Here is a 21,947-nt window from a genome sequence, read left to right as displayed (position 1 = left end):
AAATGGCACACAGTGAGGGCTTGTGCACATATAAAAATTTAACTAATAATATTAACGTTTCCAACTATTTACCTTTTTTGTCACCCAAATATCCTGTTTCACTCAGAAAAATGTCATGATATAAAGGTAAAATATGGCCTGATTTCTGCTTCATGATGACTTCAAGGGTTTGTCCTAACACAATTTTAAAAGGATAGGTCTTAAACTAAAATGTCATTGTCTGTTTGTTTATTTGGCCTGACAGGTCTTAGCTACACCCACTCCACCTTTCACACATATAGGCATTTCAGAAATATTCATGAGTTTACAGGGAGGATGTGTAAGTGTGAACATGACCACCAGTAACATATACATTCCAGGTTGATTCCAGATGGAATGTTACATTTGTCCCTGCAAAGACTTGTTTTTGTGCAAGCAATGGGTGGCACGGTGGCGCAACAGGTAGTGTCCTGTCACACAGCTTCGACTCCTGGGGTTGTGGGTTCGAGCTCAGGTCCTGTGCTTCTGGTTTCCTTACACGGTCCAACAACACACATTGGTAGTTGTATTGGCTACTCAAAAGTCTCAACAGGTGTGAATGTGTGAGTGTGTGTTGCCCTGCGAAGGACTGGCACCTCTCCAGGTTGCGATTCAGTGTAGGCTCTGGACTCACTGCGACCCTAAACTGGATAAGTGGTTACAGACAATGAAATAATGACAGAGCAGTTATATGTAGGGGAAAATCACGAAAATCTGGTTTATGTTAAGAAAGGCAGAAGTTAGGAAACATTTTCCTCTCACATTTTCAGACAAAAACATAATAGATTAGTAGCACATATTTCTTTAGCACTCACTAAAACATTGTGGAATGACTACTACTAAACATTAAATCTTGACTTACTGGTGGCATTAACTTAATCCTAGACTGTCTTTAGAAGCAACACATTCCATTAAATCTCCTCACGATAAGTAATAAGAAGGATCAGACCGACTGAGCTCCCAGTCCTGAATCTAAACAAGGAAGAACTGCCCAGACTAGAGGAAACTTTGGAATGCATCAAAGTAATCAATGTTAGCAACATTTTTTCCAAAGTTTCCTCTCTATAGACTGGGACATTGTCTGGGTGCTCAGTTGACGTTAGTATCACCAGGATTGTTCATAACCACTTTAATTCTCATTAACTGCCATCAAAACAGTATATATATATATATGTGTGTGTGTGTGTGTGTGTTATTTTTAAGAGGCAAATTCCAGTATGCAGAAACATGTCTCATATACAAGAGTGAAATGCACTGTAATTATTCACTTATAATGATCCACTTAATTCAGGAGGTCAAATTACCTACAAATAGATGAAGTAAACCCAAAATAAAATTACATTACACATTCAAAAACTGTGTGGTTTTAATGGCAAGCTTTCCATTCTGAACATGTTGTTTCAGCACAAATGACTTAAACAGAGCTTGTCTCTTTATTAAACAAATTGAACAGAAATCAGGTTAGTGTCCATGAAATATACTAGATCTGGGAGTAGATCTGAGCATATGCTCTAAGGGATAACAAACTAACTTTGATTTAAAAGGAAATCACTTTTTCATTTAAGTGTTCAGCATAGTAGCACAGCAGTTGCAGTCTCACAACTCCAGAATCCTGGAGGTTGTGGATTCAAGTCCCGCTCCGGGTGATGGTCTGTGAAGGGTTTGCAGTGTTCTCCCCATGTCCATGTGGGTTTCTGCCGGGTGCTGTGGTTTCCTCCCACGGTCCAAAAGCACATGTTGACAGGTGGATTGGCGACTCAAAAGTGTCCATAGGTGTGAGCGTGAATGTGGTCGCCTTGTGAAGGCGCTCCAGGGTGTGTTCCTGTATAGGCTCTGGACTGGGCTGGATAAGTGGTTACAGACAATGAATGAATGAATGAATGTTCAACTGTTTTGAACAGGGGTGTTGCATTAGGCTGGAAATCATGCTCAACTGTCAAGTTAGATTACTAAAAGGTGAGCTATAAAATAGTATCATAGAACATAGTATCATGACAACATAACTGGAACTCATTTCGGGAACCACTCAAATGTTTTTTGTTTTTTTTCAGTCTGTTCCTGTTGATTGACAGAATGAAAAATATGGCAAACGTGGGTGTAAAGCAGTATCTTATTTGCCAGCTTTATTACAAGGTTGTTTACAAGGTTTTACTGAACAGAAATGTCAGTGCTGGCAATTGTATGTACATTTTTGACAAACTTCACACACAACAAAGCACATACACACATATATACATAGACATACAAATATACAAATACACGTTCACACAGTCCACACACACTCACGTAAAGAAACTGGCAGAGCAAAAAGCAGTATTTTTCTCCTTTAAAATATTGAGTTAAACACTTTCATAACTAAATAAAGGAATGTGGATTTCTACAAGCTCTGCACAGTAGGCCAGATCATACTGCAGTGGTTTGCTCATGTCCTTTGTTTAAAACTAAATTCTCTATTGTCTTGAAGCACAAACACATTCTCGAAGGCTCTTGACACCGTCTTTGTAAAATATCTAATTTACAGTTTTGTAAAGGCACATCATTCTCATAGTGAGTCCCAAGTGTCCTCCGCACTGTATGAGAATATCCAGGATTAATTGTTTATTGAAGGGTCCGGGCTTTATGGGTTACAGCGCTGGCTGCTCTCATGACACGGTAACGTTCTCTCAGGTTCCTCCTTCTCACATGTTCATTAGTTATCTCCAGAACATTCCCCACAGGAAACCAACCCTTCTGTCCATCAGACAAACGTATCCCCTCATACCATCCTGAGGAATAAGTGAAGAACATTTAAGTTGTTAAATGTCAGAGCTTAAATAATTAAATAATAAAAAGTCCAAAATATGATGTTGTTTTGGGATGATGCAATCACCAAGTCATTTTCCAACCTCTTTATACTTTTTACAATTAAATAGTTTCAGGCTGGTTGTTCTTTAAATCAAAATTTAGGAATAAAGTATGTAAATGAACTGTTTATAGAGAGAGAGAGAGAGAGAGAGAGAGAGAGAGAGAGAGAGAGAGATGTATAATGTATAAGCATTTATCTGCAGTCATTTTAATGCTCAACTCACCCTCGTTTGTTTTGCGTATTACGTTGATGATCTCTGGGGGATCCAGATTGAGCTCATCAGTCTGCTTTGCCTCATACTTCTCAACACACTGCACTTGTGGACAGTCTGAACACACACAAACATGTAAAAGTGGAGCGTGAAACACACTGCACAAACTTTACATTTATCATAGACTCTAATCACACCGTCAGCAAACAGCAAATTACATTCAGCAATTAAACAAAATTTGTAAAGTGCACTTACTTCAAAACTTAAAAGAGTTAATAATTACCATATTGTTCATGATGAAGCAAAACCTCATATCTCCAGACTTTTAAATTGTTTGAAAATTTTACATGGAGCGAAGGAACCAATTTGGACCAATAAAACTTAATAAAAACCAATAAATTCTTGGAATAAAATAATTTCTAACTGACTTTGCAAGTTAAAAGTGATTTATCCTTTTCCTGTAAAACACTACTTTGGAGATACAAGGTTTTGTTCTGACAGTGAAAATGTGCTGAGAGAGCCCAAACCCTAATAGTTGAGTTCTGTTAGCCAGCAGAGTTAAGTTTAAACCCATACGGCTCTACTATTTAAATGCCATTTAAAGCCTTGATGGACGTCCATGTTTGTTATAAATTCTCTGCATTGTCGTAGTTCTCATTCTCACCTTATCATAAAATACAAGCAAATATCTCCTCCTTATAGACATACACAATGTTTCATTTACTCACCCCAGTCTTCATATATGACTTCTTCCTGCTCTCTGCTTGGATCATCATTATTGGGGAATGCTGCAAGCCATCTGTGCATGTCAGACCTGGGCAGAGATGCAAAAGACTCCACTGATCGTCTCATATAACCACAGCAAAAACAGGACATTCAGTAACGCATTTCCCTATGGTGTTACTGAAAAAATATGCAAATAAAATAAATACAATAAAAGACAAAATCATTTATTGATTTTTAAAAGAGTTTTATATAATGAGCTAGTTTGAAGCAGGAAGCTTGTTCTCTTCAGTGCCCCAAGCCTAAGCCTATATTAATTCCATCAACATAATGAACATCGTATTAGTATTAATTATGAGAAATTTAATGTGAAATTTTAAGAAAATTGAGGTGTTTTCCCTTTGTTCCTGTGAATCATTCATAGTCCAGTGAGATATATCCCTGCATTGCTCTGTGCATGATGGACTGCATGGTTTGTAAAGTTCATCAACATTAATCTGTATGCATTTGCAAAGCATTTAGCTTGTCAGGTACAAGCAGGCCTAACCAAGTCTGATTTTGATTCCCTCTGTTAGCATACTCTGATAGGAGGCACCCAAAAGCTTTGTTTTTGATTGGTATGATAATGGTCCCCACATAAGAGTGCAGACACTTTTAAAGCCTATACCCTTTTAAATTTTAATATAATCCTTACTTTTGCTTATTTTTCACACACATATATGAACTAACAAGTGGTTTTAATGCTTGTGAAAATGTTTTTACTGTGGCAGGTATACACACTGTGAGGGGGCTTTTAAAAGTCGCTCCATCAAGCGGTTCTGGTGGTTCTCCAGCAGTGTGAGGGAGAAGCAGTTCTCCAGGTTAGGATCCTCATTCATGGTCTGCACCTGCACCAGAGAGCGGTGGGCATGGTCTACCACCAGATAGCGCTCCGAGCTGCAGCACAGTGAGAGAGGAGACCATTACACAACAAGTTCTCATGTGCTCCAGCTGTTTTATAATGAACAATATAGCATTTCCTGTTATTTTTACTATTCATTGACCTAAAATTCACTCATTAACTGTGCCATTAAACATGCATGCAATTGTCTGTAGATGGTAGACCATGCTAAAGAACTGCTGTGAACACTTATACCTATTATGGACCAAAGATGCATGAAAGCAACTTTTATAAAATCATAGTGTTATATTGAATTACTCCTTAATCTTATTTCAGTCTGTGTGCTGGAAACAAGGATGAACATTGATCGTGACAATGTCAGTTAATATTTGTAAATGCAATGGGTCAAACTGGGACACAAATGACCCCCCCCCCCAACTGTGGAATCATCAGGAAGCTGTGACCATACCCTTTCTTGTTGGCTATGACAAGCAGGTCGTTGAAGAGAAAGAGGTAGATTGGGATGAATTTGTGCTTGAGATTAAAGATGGTTCCACCTTTAGCCATTTCCTGAAGTTCACCTCGCTTCTCCAGGAAACGGTTCTGAGAGATGATTGGTACTGCCTGAACAGAATAAAACAGTGTCAAGCTGTAACATATTTTTAGTTAAGACTAATCTTGTATCTTAATATATATTTGTTTAATCACATTATACAGACAATATGTTCTAAGAAGTCAAGTTTTTTAAAGGGGACATTTTTTCATACTGTATAATTTTATTTTAATATTTCTATGCCATTTATAATGTTTGTGACCAAGTGTGATTTAAGTCTTACAATTTATTTTGGCATAATGTTACTTTATTTTATAATTAAATAAGCTATTTTTCAGGGGTGGCATGGTGGCTCAGCAGGTAGTGCTCTGGTTTCCTCCCACAGTCCAAAAACACACGTTAGTAGGCGGACTGTCGACTCAAATATGTCCTTAGTTGTGAGAGTGTGAGTGAATGTGTGAGTGTGTGTTGCCCTGCGAAGGACTGGTGCCCCCCCCCGGGTGTGTTCCTGCCTTGCACCCAGTGATTCTCTGGACGGGGCTGGATAAGTTTGTTTATTGCATTCCAGACAAATTCTGTTAAATATGTCACAGGATCACAGTAGACAACATAAAAGCCTCATTCAAGTGAACATTTGCTTACCTTTAGTTTGTCAAACTCCAGGGTTTTGTTGATCTCAATGAGCTCTTCCATCTGTTTCATTTTTCCAACCTGGGTGTTACATTCTTCTATAATCTGTGTGTGTTCATGTGTGGTATCAGGGAGGGCAGAAGAAAAGCATTTGAGCATTCATACAAGACATCTGGGGTGTAGCAACTGCAGAAAACCACACAGTTTACTTCATGTAGGCAAATACCATCAGCTATAATTACCTCCACAAGACGTCTGGACTTCTTTTCCAGTAAATATCCATCCAACATGAAATACTACAGCTGATGTTAATCGAAAGAGCTACGCTTATTTTTTCCAATATGTCTGTTATTTATTACCCTTTAACACTTCAAACTGCTTATTTGTCCTACACCCTCTCTTTTACGGTGTTGTTTCAAAGGGCTATTCTTAGTACAATGAGCTGCGGTTTGATGTCCGGAGAGGAACACTTTTCCAAGTGCCTATTCATTGCCATGGCGCTAATGGAGACAGGACATCGTCCTGGTGGGATGTTTACCTTCGATACAGCAGTCAAAGCTTTGGAGGAGGACTCTTCCTTCTCTGTTTCCTCTGCAGTTCTCTTCAGGATATTCTATCAAGAAACAATGTCAAACTCTGTTCTACATCCATAGTGAACCAATAAATAACGAACACATAACATTGAAACTGCCTACTTGTTTCGTCTGTTTTATTAAAGCGTTCTTCTTGTTGACAGCAATGACCCTGAGGTGGTGGTGGTGTGTTAGTGTATGTTGTGTTTGTATGAGTGGATCAGTGGATACTGGAGTTTTTAAACACTGGCACTGACTTGTTTCACTTTGTATACATAAAGTTAGAGGCAGTAGCTCCTCTGTTACTGTACAGTTCGAGTTTGTTGTCCTTCAACAGAGGTTCTTTATCAGTAACAAGATGCTGAACATAGGCTGTATATTTTTTGTTGTTGGACTATTCTCAATCCAGCATTGAAACTGTGGGGGTTAAACACTCCAGGAGCACTGCTGTGTCTGATCCACACATAAAAAATACGGTTCACTGCAGCGCTGACACACAGAAAATGCCTGGTGGTCTTGTAAGAGGGGAACTGACAAATTAAAGGGAGCTAACAAAATATGCAGATCAGCAGTCTGTAATTGGAGAAGTGCTAATGAAATGCACATCCAGTGTAGAAACAAGGAGGTCACTTTAATGTTTTGGCTGACTGGTGCAGTAACAGTCGTAGTACGTATTTGTAGACTGATAAATATGTTTAATAAACAAGCAGCTGGTCACAGTAAGTCAAGCAAGTGAAGAACAAAATTTAACAAAATTTCTGACGTAAACAAATATTTACCTCAATAAGCATCTTGATACGTGTGATTCTCTGGAAGGGCAGCAGCAGAAAGGATATGAAAGGCAGCCGCTGACATACGGGAGACTCTTGCAGACGAGCGATTACAGTGGCAAATTGTGTATTGGTTTGCCTGTGGGAGAACATGACCCAAACTCATTAAACAAGGCACATTGCAGATGAAATGTGTTTTGCAGCAACAAAATGAAGAATGTATTATGAATAAAGCCAGCAACAGTACTGCTGCGGGGGAGAAATATGGACGCAAGCAGATAAATTTTAATGTGACTGTTCAAATATTAAGCAAATTTCTAACAACCAACAGGATATATTTATTGCCAATAAGTTTCATTTACGAAGTTGGGTGGAGGAACCTTAGAAGAAATGAACATTCCATTTTTTTTGCTTTATTTACACATTTAAAATAAGAAAACTGCCAAAGGTGAACAAACACAACATGCTTTTATTAAGCAAATATAAGTTTAATATTTTATAAAACAGTGTTGCTTCCAAACTATTCACCTGTAGCCTGTAATCACAGACTCTGCAGAACTCATATGTTTTTAATAAATTACAGTTCAGTAGTTTAGGTCACAAATAAGACGAGAATATGTGGAAAAGCATCAGGGTCCTATCTCACATCAGCGTGCTGTAGGTCTTCTCCTGATAAATCTGGTTCCGGACGTAGTCGATGTATGCAGGGAAGTTATGCTGTGCATGGTAACTGATGATATCACAAATATCAGTGATGAGTAAACTTTTATCCAGTCTGTCCTCCAGATCCTTGAGAAACCTGAAAATTAGCCATGTTTAAAAGAGATGGCTCTGCAGGACATTTATCATAACCACAGGACACAAACCGTTTTAAAGCAACCAAGAAAATTGTTAGAAACTACTACTACTATCTAATAACATTTGAAAAAAAATGTATAGTAAAGTATTTCTGTTGGCAGAAAGCACCTAAGTATAAAGCAATGAAAACCATCTCAACACAAGACTTATTTACAGTAGATAAAGTTTTTGAGAAGTTTGTGTGTAATACAGTGTCAATAAAAAACTGACTCACTTCTCACTGACTTCTCGGATGCGGAGGATGTTGGAGAAGAGTGTTTTCTTATCCAAGACAGTAAGAGTGTCATTCAGTTCCCGTGATTCAAGAAAATGCTCCGTCAAAACTCGCAAGGAACGAAGGTAAGACACTTCTGATGTCAAAACCTCAAACATGCTCTAAACACATAAAGACAAAAGTAAACATGCATAACTACATGTATTCTGTGAAATCCACAGAGCATGAAAAAAGCAAGTCAACTAACTCAGCACTGGATGCCAGATCACACCTAATTATAACTGTCTAACTTCTACTTCAACATATTTATGATGTTTCTCATTCCTACATTCTTCCTTCATCCACCCACTCTTCAAGTCTTCAAATCTCTCCTCCTACCTCTATACCAGTTTTTCTTTCTTTATCTCTCAACTTTATCTCTATCTCTCACCTCCTGGTACTTGCACTCCTCTGGTGTGAGTGTCTGTAGGATGCCACTCTCTCTGACGTCAGGCAGGTCCTGCCAGAGTGTGTTCTGTCTTAGAGATGGGATAGGGCTGCTCCTGGCTGCTCCTGTACCTGTCCCTGAGCTGGCGACACTGCGAGGATGACCATGTTCCATTTGGAAGTCTGCACTGGTCTTACTGATATTTCGACACACTGTCTGGCGACGGATTTCCTTGGATATGTATGTTTCAGTATAAATCTGGTACAGCAACTCTGTAGGACAGGAAGAAATGAAGAAAAGAGGAAGTAAGAAATATGCATTTTACTGTATACAGGCTTATACACACAGGGGTTAGACAATGAAACTGAAACACCTGGTTTTAGACCACAGTAATTTATTAGTGTGGTGTAGGGCCTCCTTTTGCGGCCGATACATTGTCAGTTCGTCTTGGGAATGACATATACAAGTCCTGCACAGTGGTCAGAGGGATTGTAAGCCATTCTTCTTGCAGGATAGTGGCCAGGTCTCTACGTGATGCTGGTGGAGGAAAACGTTTCCTGACTCGCTCCTCCAAAACACCCCAAAGTTGCTCAATAATATTTAGATGTGTTGACTGTGCAGGCCATGGGAGATGCTCAACTTCACTTTCATGTTCATCAAACCAATCTTTCACCAGTCTTGCTGTGTGTAGTGGTGCATTGTCGTCCTGATACACCGCACCGCCTTCAGGACACAATGTTTGAACCATTGGATGCACATGGTCTTACTGTTGTAATGTGCAATTAATGAAAATTGGCCACCAGGCTGCTCCAATTTAGCCATGAAACCTCCCACACTACAATGACAGGTGTTTCAGTTTCATTGTCTAACCCCTGTATACATCCTCATATATTAAACATCATTCTTAACACAACACACACAAATTAAATATAAATATGTATTGTCTTATGTTCTCCACAGTATGGATATTAGATCTTTAATTTAATGAAGGAATGATAATATTAACTAGGTTATGGATGGTTACTGTAAATACTGGGCTTCCTCAAAAAGGGCTTAAACCACAGTTATTATTTTATTATTTATATATATATATATTTGTTTTAGACTTAGTATTTATTTAAGTATTTATAACCCAGAAAATAGCTTCATATATCATTTTCTATGATGATTTTCAGGATTATATATTAAAATTCTTTTGGTACCATTCAGCTGCCTAAAAGTTTAGATTTAGTTTAAATTAATCCAAACATATACCCAAAGTGGACGATTGTAAATGTGTGGAGCTGCTAGGATCTATTATCCATGTTTCAGTTTACAGACTGCATCATTTGCTCCTGCAGAAATAGAAGCTTTAAAACATGCGTACCCTCTGGCATATGAGCCTCCATGTCAAGGGACTTCTGGCGAGTAAGGCCAACAGATGGTCTGGGAATAATGTCAACAAGTTATTTACACAACAGACTACAGACACAACACATATAGAGCAAACACTATGAGAAATAGGGTAAAACATTTTAAATATATGTATTACTTTTGATCTTCCATTTCAGCATCCCGTCCAGTACTCCCGTCAAGTTCATCTTATTCAAAAAAGAGAAAAATCATGAATAAAAATATTACAAAAATAAAAACATATACACAATCCTCTGAAAATTAAAGCATGCTTATTATTATTTTTAAATTTAGGGTTAAAGACCCATTAGACCCATATTTTCTGTTCTTTAGACTAAAAAGAGGTTAAACATAGTAAGAAGAATATACAAAAGCTTTGAGATTAATTTAAGTAATAAATATAGACACTTGGTCATGTACTGTACCTTTAAATGATTGAGACTGACTGCTGAGGCATTTGCCATTAACCTTGGCTGGTGGAGGTGGAGGCCGTGTAGGTTGAGGGCTGTTGGGTGGGCTATTCTCAGGAGGGGTCTGTTTTGGGGACAGGGGATGTCCTGAAAGCTGAGGTAATGGTACAACCCAGGAGCTCCGTGGAGTTTTGTTTTTATCCATAGGCACCCGGGGAGGAACGACAGGAGGAGACCTATCAGGGATGCTCTTGAAAGGTCTAGGAGGCTTGGTGATTTGGATTGAGGGAGCTGAAAGGGATTTATCACTACTGTCTTTGTACGGAATAATCTCATGAATTACAGCTTCATAAATCGACTCCTCTTCTGTCACAGAGTGAGCTTTGGTGAGGTTGAGGGAAATCTGGGATAAAGAGTTGACCGAGGTAAGTACAACCTCTGGACCTGGGTCTGATCTCCTCCTCATTTGACCCTCAATGAGGTCCAGTGTGGCCTTAAATCTTTTCTTATTCATCTTAGGGGTTTCAATCTTACTGCCTACTTCTGAAGAAGAATCACTTGAACATGATTCGGATTCTGCGTCCTCTGCCTCATCAAGTTCTGCTGTATCGCTCTGCTCCTTGCCTCCCTGGTCCTCATAATCCTTGTCTTTTGTGGTTTCATTTAGCTGTTTTTCCTCCTCTTCCACTCCCTCTTCTTCACACACCCACACCAGTTTCATACCAGGGCGCTGCAGGTGACAGATGCAGCTGCAGTTCTTCTGACACTGAGGCTCTGGGACAGAGCTGGATTCTTGCTCTGCCTTCAGCTTCTGAGCTTCCACTTCTCTGCCATCAGGAGCTGAGAGCAAACAAAGAAAAACATGTATTAATATACATGTTAGGCCTGTTCACTTTGCTTACATCATCTTCAAATGCAATACCTCATCCTCTCGGGGTCCTTCTTCACACAGGCAGCTCAAATCAGATTTTTCACCATTTCTGCTCATACCCAGGTGTATAATTTCCGGATGCACGTATTGTTATTGTGACAACCAGTGTCAGCATGAGTGCAAAAGAAAAACATAGCCAATACTAAGAATATTGTTTCTATACATTTCATTCAGATTAGTACATCTTATTGTCTTCTGTTTAGCCCAGTTCAGGGTCATGGTGAGAACAGGACAAGCAAAGAAACTCTCCCCTGTTGTTTCCTCCAGCTCTTTCTGGGTATCCCCAGGTTTTCCCAGGCCATCCAGTACATATTATCCCTCCAGCAGATCTCGTGGCCTCCTCCCAGGCTGGCAATGACTAGTAAATCTCCATAAGAATGCGACCATGGAGCATCCTTTTCAGATCTCCAAACCACCAAAAATGACTCCTTTCAAACCACAATGTTTTCACCTGGTGGTTCTATTTTGGTTTTCTATATACATTTCCTGTTAGCTTTTTAATTGCTAAATAATTAAAGCTGGAAGACTTAAGACAAAAATAATGAACACTGCAAATTTCAGAAGATTTTCACTCACCAATGCTTCATCTTTGATACTCAATCATGTGCTTTGCAGAAAAAAAATGGTGCCATGTGGCCTCTGGGCAAAGTTACATTAATCTCTTTAGCTAATCTTGTAATCTATATGGGCTTTGTGTAGCAAACAAAACATCTAAAGTTTTTTGGGAGTCCTTAACAACATAGGAATAAAAATGAATCCTTTACAGCACAGGGGGAATGGCCACTTATAAAGTAAGGCAGAAATATTACAAGCACGATGCCACTGTAGCCAAAGAACACAGTAAAAGACACATAATACCATTAGCTCTTTAAATGCCACCAGTCAAAGGTGAAAAGTATTCAGGCAAATTCAGCAGCACTAACTCAGGCTTTCTGAGATGGCTCAAAGGCAAAAACAGTTTATATGTCTGTACTTCATATGCAAAAAAAAAGTCATGAAAATGTACTTTAAAAAAGCAGTACCACTATAATATACAAATGAACAATTCTTACTTATCTATGCATTAGTTCAGAGTAAAACTGTGTGCAATGTATTTTTCTTACCAAGCAAATTTAAACACATTTAGTGACATTAAGGATTGAAGGATTGGGTTGTAGAGTGCCAGCTCATTGTATTATCAGCAGTTTCTTTAACTGATTTGAATTATTTGTTTATTTCCTTTTATCTGTAACAGCTTCTTTATCGTAATACATCTTTTCCAATCCACTTTATTAATCCGTCTACTAAAAAATAGAAGTATGATCAAAAAGATCTGTAGGTTTATGTCAGATCTGAAGCAAGAATGATTTTTTCTTTCATGGCACAGGACTCTCTCTGAATACAATAGAAATGACAAAAATATATGTTAAACCTTTCGCCGAATAAGGTATAGCAACCTATCCTTTACATACATTTAACTCACCAAAGGCATTTTAAAAATGACTGAGATTTCTTTACATAAAATATCAGTAATAAATCAGAAAATACATCAGTAATATATCAGTAAATATAATCTGTTTATATAACTAATATACTTTACATACAGTACTGTGCAGGAGTTCTAGGCACCTAAGATAATGATATATATTTAAACTACTGCCGTCTCAGTACGCATGGTGCTTGTATAAAGTTATATATAATCACAGTAAATGCCAACAAATAATAATTTAAAACAAATAAAAAATATAAGATATTTTTTCTATAGAGTAGTAGGTGAGATTGAGTTTGACGAACAATGTTTTGTTCAGATTCTCCTTGATTTGCATGAATTTGTTACATCAACAGCACACATTATTTAAAATAATTATTTATTAACCAGTAAAATTAGGTATTTGCTGATATCGTCGAATAATACAGACTCCACGAGGAGAGATTTGGAAAAAGTTAAATCAACACATTCATACACAGAATATCACACTGGATTAATGTGATTTGATTTTATTCTAATGTTGGGCATTATTTGTTGTTTATTTGTTTGTTTTTTTAAGCAAATCAACACTTACTGCACCGCGACCCTGAAATGGAGAAGCGGAGAAGAAAATGATGATGATGATGAACACTTACTGCTCAGATAAATAGCTTTTTAAATCTCATAATCTCCAGTGCCTCAAACCTTTGCACAGTACTGTATATATAAGTAATTTTAGATCAGCTCTTTAACTGCCATCATGTTATACTACCTAAACAGGCAATTCTGAAGGACAACTTTCAGCCAAGTTAATGGTTGTCTCTCGAAAAATGAGAATCTATGTGTTATTGTCAAAGGAAGATGAAAAACACATGTCCCAGCAAAATAGACGAGCTGAAGGCCACTATCAAAGTAACCTGAGCTTCAGACTCAACCGTGCTAAATACTGAGTGTGTAACTGAAGATGTTTATAAGAAGTTGGACATTTCTATATTGTACATACTTTTCTGCTTGTTCTTATGTAATATTTAAATTTATTGCGACAAGGGATACCTGATATTTTGGAGCTATAAACATCTGAAGAAAAGTAAAAGTCACTAAATGTTTAATTAATTTAATATAAATCAGAGTTTACTTTTAATTTATTTTTTATTAAATGCAATTATGCACATTATAAGATATAAAATATCCTATGCCAACCCAACAGAGCTTCAAATGTGCCCAACACATTCTTTCACATTCCTACCTGCAAACACAACATTCCTGTTATGATTTATTGTTGTAAAATCCTACAACACTAAGGTTGTTGTGGCCGTTTATGATCAGATCAGGACCCATCTACACCTGGTAACATTTAATTGAAATAGTATTCTACACCTAACATCATTTAAATTGTATCCTACACCTAACAACAAAGGTTACTCACTGGGCCCAGCCCACAAGTACCCAAAACACCCACTACTTCACTAGCTTGTCACAAGGATCATCAGATAGGCACATCCCCTCATCAGTGTTTCATTTGATTAAGCCCATGAGACTTCTGTAAGGCTCAACACTGAGGTCTGGTGTCCCACCAGCCTTCCAAGCTAGCTTTATAGCCCCACCCTAAATGAAGAGCCATCTAGGAATCCCTGTTTTTAATTAAATTTTGAACAAATATGTACTTTTTTTATGTTTATATATTTATTGGGAGTAACATATATAAAAGGAGGCAAAAAATAGCTAACAAACCCATAAATGTTGTCAAAATGTTGTAAAATTATACAAAGAAAAATGTAAAGAATTACAGGCACTTCTTTTGGAAAACTTTTGTATTGTAGACATTCAGCCCTGCCATAAATTGTTTCTGAAAACAGGTTCCATTTGAGCTACTGTTGGCTGTAATGACATCTCTGAAAAATATTCCTCCTTTGTTGTTCATCAGACACATCTCCAGGAAATGAAAGGGGACAAAGAGTAGGAGAGAGAGATAAGAACAAACAGCAGGTACAAATATCACAAACCAAATACAGGTCTACAAAATCACGCTAAAAAAATGCATATCTGTGCTTAATATCAGGTTTCAGGTTTCTAACATTCAGTCAGCCACTGAAGCCTTTACCCTGACGCTTTCAACATGCTATTACTTCATAAAAAGTATTGTATGTCATCATGGTCTTTCTCTTTTTTTGGCTCCCCATTGTCTACGGCCACACCTACAGAGTACTATCAGTCAAAAATAAGAAGCAAAGCAAAAGACAGAATAACTGTTGCCTACAGAACTGAACACAATGAAATGGATGTTAACCCCGAAATCCTGCACCATTTCAACAAAAATGTTAAAGATTTTAAAAACGGGGATAGGTTTGATATTACACTCACCTCCTTTGATCAATCTATGACCTACTGCATCCAAAATATTTAGCTTGATCCTGCTAAGTCTTCTCTTCAAACCTTCAGCCATTTCAGAGTGCTGTCAAATAGAATCAGCCTGCATCTACTGAGTGTTTGACAAGTTTTGCTGTTTGGCGTGGCTAACTGCTGAATCACAAGGTTTTTAAGGTAGGTCGTCCTGTACATGTTTAAACCATTCTTCAGGTTTCTGTCACACTCTCAAGGCCAAAGTCAAAGCAGTAAACCAATAAATGTTATGTTATGTCTCCTAGATCTGATTGTATAAATCACTTTAATAACCTTTAGTTACCCTGTTACTCCTCACACTAACAATTATTGCTGGTTTCCTAACAAAGATTAAGGATATTGAATTTTATTTTGTGCTAAGGTCCATTTTTGACATACAGGGGTTGGACAATGAAACTGAAACATCTGTCATTTTAGTGTGGGAGGTTTCATGGTTAAATTGGAGCAGCCTGGTGGCCAATCTTCATTAATTGCACATTGCACCAGTAAGACCATGTGCATCCAATGGTTCAAACATTGAATCCTGAAGGCGGTGAAGTTTATCAGGACGACAATGCACCAATACACACAGCAAGACTGTCACTGAACATGAAAGTGAAGTTGAACATCTCCCATGGCCTGCACAGTCACCAGATCTAAATATTATTGAGCCACTTCGGGGTGTTTTGGAGGAGCGAGTCAGGAAACGTTTTCCTCCACCAGCATCACGTAGAGACCTGGCCACTATCCTGCAAGAAGAATGGCTTACAATCCCTCTGACCACTGTGCATGTCATTCCCAAGACGAATTGACGCTGTATTGGCCGCAAAACGAGGCCCTACACCATACTAATAAATTATTGTGGTCTAAAACCAGGTGTTTCAGTTTCATTGTCCAACCCCTGTATGTGTGTTAAAACATATATATATAGATATTTTTTAACTGTGGTTTAGACCAGCTGGCCTGTATTGTGGTGTTATGGTAAATATATATCATTAAAATTGGATGTTTGTACGGCACAGTCTCCATATTTGTACAGTATAGGCGGACAAGCAAATGGTATGTTTTCAAACATAACATTATGTTTAGTCTTCCATCAAACACTATCATGTCAGAAATGTGATAAATTGCTTCTTCTTATGGACCACTTGAGATTGAATATATTTTTACTGGTAAATCTCAGCTGCACTGTAGTTCAGCCCAAGATTATAACAAAGAAACTGCTTAGAATTCATATTCCATGTATACAATAACTTCAGATTATCTATTGAATTCAGAGAGGGTTAGTTTAAAGAAAGTAAAGATCTTCTCTCTAGAATTTCAGTAAAGCAAAAAGGTTTACATGAATCGTAACATATCTGTCATGACAATGTAATCTAGATCTTGACAGATGTTCATGCTGAGTTAGTGTCAGTGTCTGATGTCCATAGCTCTATAATGGGTCCCATATCCTTTACACCTAAGTAGACCCAGAGTTAATTTACTCACTGGCTTTAAGGATGGATGTTCTGAACCCTCCCCCCAGGCCCATCTGTCATTTAAAGCATCAGACTACACTCATCAAGTAATCTCCTAAAAAATGTGATCACTCATTGAACAGCCAAATTTAGCTATGGGGAAATCTCCACACAAAATGTCTGAGTCTGTAAAGCTTAGTATATAGGATATAAACTGTTCGGATCACCCCAATCAGCTGGCAAATGACAGAAGTGAGAGAAGGAATCCTATAATGAGTTAATGTGAACGAAATGTCAATAATTCAGATTTGAATCATACACAGAAAAACCTGATATTATTTCTTATATTTTCAGAGCATTTATTGAAGCTTGAATTAAACCAGTTTAATTGCTTGACTTTTGTTTTAGGGTCATGGTCCTGTGGCATATCCAGTGGTTGTCAAACCTGGTCCTGGTAGGTCACAACCCTGGACATTTTAGAAATTCCTCTGCTCCATCACACCTGATGCATCCGACGAGTTACTTAACAACCCACTCGCAAAGTTGCAGGGTGGGGGAGTGATGCAGCGAGCAGAAAACTACAACTTCTGGGCGGTGCCCACCATGACTACGATTGAGAACCGCTGTGCAAGACCAACATTTACTTGATTATTGTTTACACTGAGGTTCTGTGATCTCAAAGAATGCTATACACATTTCAAACTGTGGCTAAGTAAATTACAAACTATTCAGAAATTGTTTGTAACCTCTATCAGCAAATGAGTATCTTCAGAAATCTCCTTTGGCCAAGTCATTTCTATATTTACATGTGTGGTGAACCTCATGTTTTACAAATAAGGAAGGCTGAACCACACTTAAGTGTCTTCTTGTTGACTGAATCTCCTGAACATAATTATACCCTACATCAGAATGATAACTGTAGACTTCACATACATTCACATCCATTGGTGTGTCTTTTGTTCTGATCACACTTTAATTAGACATGAACTTTCGATCACCTCTGTATTCTCAGCTGGGTAAAACTTGAATGCACGTGAACTTGACTCATATACAGTCTGTATAGGTGTTTATTGGTAACACAAACAAACAAGCAATTGCTCACTGCACATGGCACCTACATCTAGGCAAAAGTCTCAGAAAAAAGTCTCAGAAACCAGATTTAGTTGCTCTTTAAAGTGAGATTAAGAGCTCAGTGAAAAACACAAGCAAATGTTTCAGCTAGCTACCAAAGGGAAGGGACCTGAGGTTTAGCTGATACACTTTCCCTTGTTTATTCTGACTCATTTTATTACATGCTTTGCGCTCATCAAGATGAAAACAAAACTAGGTTGCAATATTCCTTTCATGCTATTGCCTTTAATGTACAAATGAGAAAGTGAAGAAAGGTTAAAAGCAACAGGAAGCTCATGTTTTTCTTTGATGCTTATTAAAGTTGAAATTCTGTGAAGCTGCTTTGTGACATCAGCTGTAAAAAGCTTTATACGAATAGATTTGAACAGGGAAACAGGAAATGTTTAATGTATGGCAAATATGCTGATAAACAAGAAAACAACATGACTTTACCTGACTGTTTACCATCCGTGACATCCTCTTTCCTCTGTGTCTGTCTTCGTTTTGCGGGTAAAGGAGGAGCCTGCTGAGTCTTGGCCTGGATTGGCACTGAAGCCTTGGGTCTTGGTTTGACCGTGGGTGCCTTCTTGCTTTTTTTAATAGAGCCTTCACTATCAGATGCTCTTACAGATGTTCCAGATAGATTCGGCACATCTGGCTGATTAAACTTACTAATTATCTTGAGCACATTTCCAGAGGTTCTGACAGTTGTATCCTTGTCTGTAGGAGGTGTATATGAGGTTCCACTGGTGGGTTTGGAAAGATGAGGAGGTTTCTGCATTACCTCAGGTTTTGGGGGAGGCTGCACAGTCTCTGGAGCAGACATGCTTCTATGTGTTCAGTGCAATTTGACCTGGCCAGCATCAGGTCGGCCAATGATATTACTGAGGGTCCACTTTCATCCTTCAGAAATAAGGAAAACATAACCAGTGGTGACATGGTTGTGACAAATCTTTTGATATTTCTTAGCATTTTAGCATTTAATCCCTTTTTCTAAATGCACACAATTACATATTTCCTATATATAGGAAAGTATATTAAAGCCAGGGTGAACTGGAAATCACAATGCTTTGTCCTTCAGTACCACAGTGTATTCTCATTTGAAACATGATCTTACAGAGAGCCTCTGAGCAAGCTAAGCTTTTTCACTAAATGGGTGGGGCTGCACGTAGTGTGGGTGAAACAAGATATAACTTGTTAATATCATTTTTCTGGTGCATTGTGACATTATTAAAAGTTTGAAAAGTTGTTTTTAAAGCTGGCAAAAGTCAGTACGCATTAAGAGTTGTGGAAAACAAGAATTTCCTTCTTTTAAAAGTATAATAGGAAAAAAGAATGATGTCCAGGACACGTTTCATGATGATTTTGATAAATGTAATATATGTAACATATATTATGTGTAATATTTCTCACGATCAGGTCATAGTGGGAATATTATTAGATACATCTTATTTCTATAGATTGCATTTTATTATTATGAGTCATTTTAATAGCTTTAATTACCTCACACCAGTCAATGTTGCCTCTTTCAGGAAGTGCAGAGGCATATCGATCAATAAGACACCTTATATTCAAAACACTATCATAGTTTTTATACTTTAATTTACACATATATTATTTTTGTAGTGTTCATAATCTGAGTCAATAATGCCAAGCTATTTTATAGTGTTTATAGTGTTTACATTCTAAGGCCATAATTATTTATTTAAGTTTTACTTATAATTAGATCATCTCATTAGATCTTAGATTAGATCTAGCTAAAAGCATGATTACAATCTATGTGATCAGTATGTTAAACTACATACACTCAGAGAACTTTAAAGTATGCTGGCAACGTGTTCATCTAGACTTTACCCTTCGAAGTCAGGTGCTTTTCACACATGCTGTTAAAGCTTCCACCTGTTTTCCAATATCCACTGCATTTGTTGTGACTGTACAAAGGACGATGAACATCACTGGCAGCCTGGCTAAAGAAAGGCTTCACTTAATTAGGTTAACCTGCTAATAATATGGGAATTTTAGAAGGGAAAGGGTGTTTCGCCTTTGGCTTCCTATGTCAACAAATCTACTGCAGTGTTGAACTTTGGAATTGCTCCGTCTTGGTTTGGCTCATTTCTCAAACAGACTCAGCAAGTTTAACGAGTTCTTTTATGTGTGGTACTAGGCTTTGTCAAAATGCCCCAGCATGCATTTTGGAAAAAGACATGCAAAAAGACCTGCACCTCCACAAATAAAAGAAAGAGTTTTCCATGCAGGGAACACATTGAACATTTTTGCTACATTTTGCAATGCTTTCCTATTTCTCCACATGTTATGCCTTCTTTTCATATTTGAAATTGTTTGTGCACCTGTTAGTGTGTCCCCTGAAGCATAAACAGACTCCTGATGTCACAACTTTTTTGCAGTTGGTATTCTGAGAATTCATTCAAAACCACTCCCCTGTCCATTCTTTAAGAAACTCAATCCTTCCCAACATCCTACTTGATTTTCCTGTTGTGAACTTTGCCTTTATTTCCAGGGTCAGGATCCTGTCTGCGATATTTATGTAAAAGTTTACTACTAAAGTGCTGGGGCACATATAATAGAGAGTTCAAGTAACTGACACAAACCAAAATAGAGGAGTTTTCATTTGTTAATGTGGGATTGTTTCCCAAAAGCCTACAAACTCTATTGTGATCATAAACAGGGGTATTCCCTTCAGTTTTATGAAGCCGTTCTATTGGTAATACATAAATGCAGAGAGCTATGTTTGGATCCCTGTTATTCAGTGCTCTCTATACTACATCTTGAACCCCTAAGCACATCCCTCTCAGACAGTACCCTTTATCCATCAATATCACTTGGAGGGTCAGGGCTTTTTCCTTTTTTCCTGGTCAGTGACAAAGTGTCAGGAGAGGTGGGTTAGTAGGACAATCTTCCAGTGTCTGCCATGTTATCCACTCCATAAACACTGATGTATTGTGCACTGACCGAGTCACTGGTTATGGACGACAATGAATGTACTGGCCAGATTCCATCAAGCTGCTACCCTCTTTCTTGCTCATTCTCTTTGTGTGTGTGTGTGTGTGTGTGTGTGAGTTTCAAGACAAGTGAATGGAACTTAATAATAGCTACCGTGACCTATTAGCTGTTTTTCTGGGACATCTGTCATCACTGATGCTTAATTAGGTATAATTTTGAAGTTGACCCAAAATTTCATGTTAGATTTTAATCACAATAATTAACATACTCAGGGATATTGATTACCATAAACAGTAATTTTGATGAACATACACAGTGATACTGAAGGGGTCCTCCTGCTTGTCAGATTAGTGCAATGTGAATCAGAGACAACTGTTATAGGGAGGCTACTCACACAGGATGGTCACTGCTTCTATCCACGTTTACAGCAAAGTCCACAGACAGAAAAATCCCATTTTAGCTCAATGGTCAGTGGGGAAACCAATTCACGTTCACACACCCTGAGGAGCGCATAGTGTGTTTCTTTAACGTTTCAACGACGCATCACATCGACGTCCAGATTTTGGGTTCCTCATGGTCTGTGGAGTCCTCTGACCACTCGAAGCTCCTGTTGTTTATTCGGTGCTCGTCCTCCTCGGCTCTTTGTTTCTCTGATCGCGGTGGGGGCCTGCTACTGGTGAACAGCCGGCAAGGGAGACAAGCTGAGTGAGGGCAGTTTGAATTACCCCTCCCTACTATCTCTCTGTCTCTGTCTATCTCTCACTCTCTCTTTTCCACAGTCTCTCTCTCTCTCTCTCTCTCTCTCTCTCTGTCACACACGCACGCACGCACGCACTCCTCCCTCTCTCTGTCCCCTCCCTCTTTCTTTTCCATCCTACCCTCTCGCCCCCTTTGTGGGGCTGGAAGCTTGTTGCGAAAACGCCCCTGTTGCAAACTCGCTTGTTGCATTAATTCCCCCAAATGAGAAGCATTTTTCGCTCTTCGAGATCCCCTGTATTCCCAGTAAACAAGGAACGTCTATGGACGTTCAAAATAGGTCTAAAAGTAGTCTGTCCATCAAGGACATATTTTAAACGTCAATGGACGTCCAAAATCCATCTTAATAAGTTAGTTAAGTGGTGACCAATCGATAACGTCAGTGGACGTCCAAAACGCGTTT

At 38.3% G+C, this 21,947-nt stretch overlaps 1 protein-coding gene across 2 annotated transcripts; it reads right to left on the bottom strand.

Moving 5' to 3' along the window:
* Window positions 1-1,437: 1,437 nt before the first annotated feature.
* On the bottom strand, window positions 1,438-21,557 carry arhgef15b (Rho guanine nucleotide exchange factor 15b). Of its 2 annotated transcripts, XM_066662638.1 has the most exons (16): window positions 21,183-21,557; window positions 18,281-18,730; window positions 10,519-11,343; window positions 10,233-10,281; window positions 10,068-10,126; window positions 8,705-8,973; window positions 8,275-8,435; window positions 7,849-8,001; window positions 7,212-7,341; window positions 6,399-6,473; window positions 5,873-5,965; window positions 5,147-5,301; window positions 4,578-4,733; window positions 3,803-3,888; window positions 3,087-3,191; window positions 1,438-2,783 (listed from the first exon to the last, which is right to left on the bottom strand). In XM_066662638.1, exons 2-16 carry the CDS (start codon window positions 18,651-18,653, stop codon window positions 2,617-2,619), a joined length of 2,856 nt encoding a protein of 951 aa, XP_066518735.1. In that variant the 5' UTR covers window positions 18,654-18,730; window positions 21,183-21,557; the 3' UTR covers window positions 1,438-2,616. The 2 variants fall into 2 exon arrangements, with proteins under 2 accessions (XP_066518735.1, XP_066518736.1); XM_066662639.1 differs by lacking the exons at window positions 18,281-18,730; window positions 21,183-21,557 and adding an exon at window positions 15,243-15,560.
* Window positions 21,558-21,947: the final 390 nt, after the last annotated feature.

Source organism: Hoplias malabaricus, chromosome 3 (assembly GCF_029633855.1).
Source record: "Hoplias malabaricus isolate fHopMal1 chromosome 3, fHopMal1.hap1, whole genome shotgun sequence".
Classification (NCBI taxonomy): Eukaryota; Metazoa; Chordata; class Actinopteri; order Characiformes; family Erythrinidae; genus Hoplias; species Hoplias malabaricus.
The sequence above is the reverse complement of the archived record's forward strand: the minus strand, read 5'-3'. Positions and strand labels throughout refer to the sequence as shown.